This window comes from Penaeus japonicus, unplaced genomic scaffold (assembly GCF_977035675.1).
Source record: "Penaeus japonicus unplaced genomic scaffold, GWHDUDI00000001_assembly GWHDUDI00000033, whole genome shotgun sequence".
NCBI lineage: Eukaryota > Metazoa > Arthropoda > Malacostraca > Decapoda > Penaeidae > Penaeus > Penaeus japonicus.
The window spans coordinates 3,639,418-3,646,917 of NW_028234435.1; the positions used below are offsets into that span (position 1 = coordinate 3,639,418).

The window sequence follows — 7,500 nt, forward strand, 5'->3', positions numbered from 1 at the left end:
TAGTATGGACTATTCCTGTGGCTGAAGATGAAATTCCTTCATTCTGGCTAATGCCTCCAGGCTATGAGGATGCTGAGGATTCAGAAATGGTTTGTCCATGTTGATGTTTCATTTCCATTTTCAAACTACAGAGAGAAATTTTATTTATGTATGGAAATAGCAGTCACATGCTCTCCTTTCTTATTTTTGTATGTCATGTGAATTTAACAAAGTGCCATTGTGTTAACTCCCTGTTTATCATGTTACTACAGTTATTGGATAATGTGCAGTCCACTGCTTGTCATTTATGATTTCATTCTTTTTTTAATATCTCTTTCCTTTTTCACTTCTCTCCTCTTGCCTGTCCTCTCCATCATTTTTCTCACTCTTCATATAGTCTATCAGTTTACTGTTAACCCATTAATGTCTGGCACATACATGGTTTACTGCTTTTTTCAATGAAAGGTTCTACAATCACTTAGTTAATTAGTCGGTAGGCATACCTGACTTCATCTGGTAACTCCATTGAAATTTATAGGATTTTAAACATTTCTTTTACAATTATTATCTCCATTTGTGTTATTATTTTTATTATTATCATCATCAAGTAAGGTCAGCTTGGCCCACTACTCAAAGCATCAATGATTTAACATGGCATTGTATCTGCCATGATAATTGATGCCTGGCCTTTCATCTCCTCAATCATTTTTACAGATCCCTACCAACCTCCTGGAGACCTGCAGGCAATATGCTGGGGAATATGACTTATTAGGAGCCCTTCACAAGCTGGTTAAAGGACAGGGATCCCAGACACTGACTCCACAAAAATTATGCAAAGCCCCTCCAAGATACAAACCCAGTGCAGCTGCCATACGCCCTGACAAGAGAGGCAGACCATTCGGTGAGTTTAAATACATGATCAACTTACTCACAAATGTATTTTTGCAGTGTCTTTATCATTCAGTTTCCATTTTAAAAGATTCTAATCCTTCAAACTGTGTGTGCGTTTACCCCACCTAGTCGCTCCCATGAGAGGACGTTCCTTCACCCGAGGGATAAACATGAGAAGTGATCCCTTCCGCTCACGTCCACCAAACACCTCCCGTCCCCCATCTCTCCATGTGGACGACTTTGTAGCACTTGAAAGCACTGGACATCAGCCCACAGGACCCACTGGATATAATAAGATATCCTTTGGTCGGGGCAAGGTACACGTAAGGTTTTCTCTCTCTTTGTTGAATATTTTAGATTGTTTTACGTGTTCTATGTGTAATAATCTCCTTTAACCCATTCGCGCCGGCTGACATCCTATCATGTGATTGCAAAATATACCCTGTTCCTGGTGACGTCCTGAAGTATTTTCTGGGCAGGGCAATCGTGACGTGATGGAATGTCAGCAATAGAACGCTAGATTGTTCTTAAATATAATTTTTTTTTCATAATTTCAAAGTCTCTGTTACTAAGTTTAGGTGTTTGAATGTCCTAAAATGTGATATAATGTAAAAAAGATGATGTCACAGAAAGCTACGGAATATTGATGATGCCATGGTAATTAATGCTTCTGATTGGTTGATTCATTTGAACCGAGTCTAAAAACTATTATAAAATCAAGTGTCCAAGAAAAAAAAAAGGCTGTAATACTATTTCCAATTTGTTGATTACCCATGATGACATGTCATGAGGTATATGTACATTCTCATATGTACATGTATAATTGTTTATATTGTTTTTCTTCTTGCTTTGGATTTTTTTTTAAAGTATAAAACATCTTTTTTGATACCCTACTAAAAGAATGCTTCCACTTTCCATTGGTATTATCACATAGAAGTGAAGAATATGGGCAAAGTTAATAAAATAACACTAGAAAAGCATTGCTTTAACATGTTTTCTACTTTCTTTGTCTTTTTTTTTTTTACTATAATACCTCCCCTGAACATGGCAATATTTTTACATGCCTTTACATCTTAGGGACAATCATGCAAACCATAAAAATAGGGTGGATGAAAAATCCTCTGAGAGGTTCACCCTGGTATGAAGCATTGCACGCTTGTTATCTTCCCAGAGTAGGGAGTAGGTGAAAATACATTCCGTCGTGAATGGGTTAAATTCTTTCTAATTAAGTTAGATTAAACATGTTTGTAAGATACTTTTAGGAGCTCATCCTCTTACTTGTAGTTTGTCAGTGTGGGGGTCTAAAAAGCTGTATGATTTTTTGTGTAAGGTGATATGCTGTTATGGAGATGCAGCATATTGCATTGAATGGGCAATGACATAAGTAAAGTTCTCTTTTCTGTCAATTTTTTTGTATATCATTTCCATTTTTTTTATTTATGTAATGTTAAGTGTACAATATCTTAACCCTATCCCGACGGGCCCAGCGATAAGTGGAAACCCCCTATGCCGGGCCTATGCAATATTGCATCGGGAACGTCACACTGGTGCATCGCCCCATTATCGGGCATTTAGCCGTGTTACACGGCTAACCAACAAAAACAGGGATAACTCTGCTAGTACTGTATTTCAAATTTCAAATGTTCCTCTCCCCTGGTAGATAGAGAATGAAAGCAAGATTCAACAGATAGTTGGAACTGGAAGCCTTTTAAGATCATTCTCTTTTATATAATGGGAATGAAAAAAAAAAAAAATTCAGTGTATGCAATTTGCATTAGGTGCAAATAAATTCATTTCATTGATTTATATAAAAATGAATAAATGAATACTTCTTGTATAACATTTAGTACATGAAAAGAAGAGAAGTTTCATCTTTGTGTATAAAGTAGTGGTGCCTTCCTCTACCTTTCTGCCTTTGCTGAAGTCTTATTTTCAAACTTGTGATAAATCAGAGCAATTTGGTTACAGTTCCTACTGGACTCCATGCGAGGCCGTGGCAGCCGAGGGCGTGGTGAGAGCAGAGGTGCAAGATTCTTCCATCGGCCGCCATTCAGGCCAGATTGCGGTAGGGGTTAGTTGAGCTTGTCTTTTGCATAGCTGCATAGAGTCTTCAGGAATTGTTTTGGTGAAGGGAAAACTAACCAAACTAACTCAAGCTTTTAGAACTTGCTAGTAGGATATGTAATGTGTTAGTCTGTTCTTTGTTTTATAATTTTGAGTGGAATGATTTCAAACACAGCATTCAGCTTAATATGCCTCTTTGTAATGCTAAAAGCTACTAATGAGTTGGAAGTATTTCTTGATATACTGTTTAACATTATCTTTACAGCCTCCTTGAAGTAATCTATTACTGATTTCTTGCAATATGCATCATATGATATGATTAGAATTTCATATATTTTAAAGCTTGATAAAAATTGCTGTTTTCCTATAAATATTTGATGTGTGATAATTTTCATTTTGAAAGAGGGGTTCTTATATGAATATATTTTTCCTTCATAATTTTTGTCATTTATTATTGACCTAATTAGTAATGACTGAAAAATAAACTTATGACTAATGCATCTCTCTTTGTCTTAGGTGTCGTACGCGGGATGAACCCAAGAGGCCGTGGAATGTCGTGGGTCTTCCGAGGTGATAGCTCTCCTAGGGGTTACCGTGGGGTCTCCATGAATCCAGGACCAATGCGGTTTATACGGGGTAGAGGACTATACATTAGAGGAAATGGGGTGAGCAGTGGTCCAAAGGAGAGGTTTCCCCCGAAGTTTGTAGAACGCGGTGGAAGAAGGGACATGAATGGGGGGAGACACATTAGGGGTAGCTTTAGGTGAGAGCGCTGTCGCATTATTTTATTATTATACTCTGTAAATAGTACCTAGTTGAGGATGTGCTTATAATGAGTAGTAGAATAGAGAATATTGGTTATTATTTAGTATCTTTTTTATTCAATTTGTGAATTACACACAGAGAAATGGAGTAGTGAGTTACAAGATGTATTATTTTTGGAAGTAAATTTTTAATATTTGAATTTAAACTTCCTCAGGTGGTTGAGTGCTTCACATTCATATACCTTTACAGATAATATAAAAAGCACTCTTGTTTTTGCATTTATTTGAATTTGACAGATCTTTGACTGTCATTTCTGTGACAAATGAAATTTATTATTATTTTTTTTACCAAAGTGTATTGTGTAAATTTCATTTATTTATATGTATGATGGTGTATATAAAAGTCTGTTGACACAAGCACATGTCCATATGTTCTTACACACACACACATACACGCACACATACATTACATATGCTTACATACACATTGGCACACACGCACATACACAAAATCAATGTATGTGTGTTTATATTTATATATGTATGTATGTGTGAATGCATGCACATACAAAGTAGAGTGTCATTTTTAAATAAAAATTTCCATAGCAATTTCTTATACTAATATTTTCTGTTTTTCTACAATTACGTGCAAAATATTATTAAATAAATGAATCAGAGTTTTTGCAACTTTTGTAATATTACCCTTTCTTAACCCATTCGTATGGGGTGACAACATATCATTTCATGGTAATATTTCCTTCCCTTGGCGTGACATCCTGGCACATGATCTCTCAATCAAAACATGTTTTACATCATTACACATGTACATAATCATAGGAGTTCCATTTGTATTGACACACTTTTACTCGTGGAACTAATGTAAACAAATACAAAAACCTTTGATTATCAACCTGTTGAAGTGGGGGGAGGGGGGTGAAAAGCCTGCTAGTGCTTGTTATCTAGCCAACGGGAGCAGCATTACAAAAATATTAGTCCCAACGTGAATGCCAAAAATAACAGTGGATACTAATACTAAAAATATAAAGTGAAAATCATTTTCTCCTGTCATACGAATAGGATCTGAGATTTTATATATGCATGTATATATATATATATATATATAATATATATATATATATATATATATATATATATATATATATATATATATATATATATATATATATATAATATATATATATATATATATATATATATACTAATTATATATATATCTATATATATATATATATATATATATATAAATATGTATATGTATATATATATAATATATATATACTAATTTATATATATATATATATATATTTTATATATATATATATATATATATATATATAATATATATATATATATATATATATATATATTATACTAATTTATATATATATATATATATATATATATATATATTATACTAATTTATATATATATATATATATATATATATATATATATTATACTAATTTATATATATATATATATATATATATATATATATATATATATATATATATATATATATATATATATATATTATACTAATTTTTATATATATATATATATATATATATATATATATATATATATATATATAATGTAAAATATGTATATATATGTATGAATGTATGTATATATAGATTTTTTTTTTTTTCCTTCACTCCATTATAACTAAACAGGAAAAAAAAAATCCTTTAACAAATAATCCCTGGTTTCTAAAGGCTTAATTAAATTTATGTTGGAAGAATGAATGTCCCAAGGAACAGGAACTACCAATGAGATCTGTCATTGATGTAGATAGCAGACTTTAAACAATGTATCTAGACTTTAGGTTAAAGCAATGCCATCTGAAAGATATCCATACAACTTGTTTAACATGAAGATATCTATTTCCCACAAAATATAACTTCAGAGGCAACTTAAGACCAGTCAGTTGTTATTAAATACTTTTGGTATGGTGCCCCCTTTTGGCCAATTCTTTAAACCAGGCACATCCATTTTCAAAGCAAGAAAATTCAAATCAACTTCATATGTTCATAAAAGTATAGACAGCAGTATTATCCCAAGTCCTCAGAAGTCAAATTTTCTTATGAGATGAAATATTAATGTAGAAAATGGAAGTACATATTCATTAAAGATATAGAGGGAAAACTTCATGCTCCTTTCCCAAGTTGAATCTGCCAAATACCATTCTAAGATCCAGTCTCAGCTACAACCATAAAAATTGATCAACCAAAGGTAACAGAACTTGACCTGAATTGATCTCTACCAGTACTAAAATATCTAATTTTGATTTATCTACCACAATTATTACAAAGAGAATGCATTTACCATCTCACTAATTTTCTTTGATGAATCATTTAAGTGTATCTGGCTTATTGTTAACTCCTAGTCAGGAACTGGACTAAACATTTTTGTATTTTTTCTGGCATTTTTTTTTTCTGTGACAATCAATCTCCCTTCTCTCCCTGTATCTTTATTCCTTCCTCTCCAATTTTTTTTCTTTCTTTGTCTTATTCCTGTAGTAGGATTAATATTAATTAATGAAAGATAAATACTGTAGTGTGTATGCATTGATAAGATGAAACACACCAAAAATGTGGAAAAGATAATAAAACATGACATTTCAAATTAAACTCGATTCCTCTTCAGACGAAGCATAAAATGTAATGGTTCATAATACATCCATTTTGTTTTTTGCTTTGCTCAAAAAATAATCAGATGACTAAAATGCCATGAGTATTTTCTATTTGTGGCTGCCTCATTCTTTATCACTATTTTACAAACAGATCTGACTTTCAATCAGGATATATGTAAACCCAAACTCAAATATTAGAAAAGTATACCCATTCTGTAACAAAATAATTGTAATACATTAATGATAAGCATTTAGGGGAAACTACATGGGAATGCATGTTTATTTGTTGGAGACTGAACATCTCTACTTTATTTGTTCTCATAGTATTCATGGGTTTCCCTGGTGTAAAAATGTAGAAAATACATATGTTCTGAATCCAGTCACAGAGAATATCATCCTCCTGCTGCAATGTTTCTACGTTCAGAATACTGTATGACACATTTTTCCAGGAGAAGTAAAACAGATTGTATCTTCCACAGCTGTATAATGAAATCCTGGGAAGTGATCTTCTCCTGTATTCAAGTGGTATTCAATATCCCTCTGGTGGTTTTGTTGTTTCTTCTGATAATTTCGTAACTTTCTTGCAATGAGTCGCTCAGAAAGGGCTTTGTCGAAAAATGCACAAAAAGGTCTATTTCAGGTGGCTTTCAGGAAAATTAGTATATCATTCATTGTCTATCAAATTTATTGACAACCTATACCAAAACTAAACCACATTTATTAAAAAGTTTGCACCAATTGTTAACTTAAAATGTACAATGACGTTTTTGTGCCTTAAAAAAAATCTTCCAACCACCCTAGAAAAGGTGGTAAAATCCATGGATCTCTAAGGACCTTGTCGAATTTGAAATTCGTGAAACAGCAGTAGCTTCCCCATATCTAAAATGTAACTGCTACTTCTCCAAACTGTCACAATGGTACCATGAGAGATAAAAAAAATTCAGTCAATCCTTCACAGTTCACTCTATCACATACAAAGTTTATAATTAGGTGGACGAATTTTAGTTTACAGTCGAAATGCAGCCCTATCGACTTTTTTCCACACAAATAAGCGAGGGTCCTTGGGTGGCAAAGGGAGGGCAACTGCTTGTAAACTGGAAAACTGCAGTTATCAAAAGCAGACTCAAAACGAGGCATTTACATAAT

The 7,500-nt window shown here is 32.7% G+C and overlaps 1 protein-coding gene across 13 annotated transcripts in view; it reads left to right on the top strand.

Annotated features, from left to right (window-relative positions):
* Positions 1–4,378, top strand: part of vir (VIR_N domain-containing protein) — a 19,806-nt gene extending 15,428 nt beyond the window's left edge. For 4 of the 13 annotated variants that reach the window (XM_043014723.2, XM_043014724.2, XM_043014729.2 and 1 more), the window contains 5 exons: positions 1–89; positions 694–880; positions 1,000–1,193; positions 2,839–2,941; positions 3,451–4,378. The exon at positions 1–89 is cut by the window's left edge and continues 60 nt beyond it. In XM_043014723.2, coding sequence (XP_042870657.2) covers positions 1–89; positions 694–880; positions 1,000–1,193; positions 2,839–2,941; positions 3,451–3,701 — 824 coding nt within the window. In that variant the 3' untranslated portion in view covers positions 3,702–4,378. The remainder of the gene's footprint in view (positions 90–693; positions 881–999; positions 1,194–2,838; positions 2,942–3,450) is intronic. The other 9 variants (XM_043014726.2, XM_086556739.1, XM_086556744.1 and 6 more) reach the window with 3 other exon arrangements.
* The last annotated feature ends 3,122 nt before the right edge of the window (positions 4,379–7,500 follow it).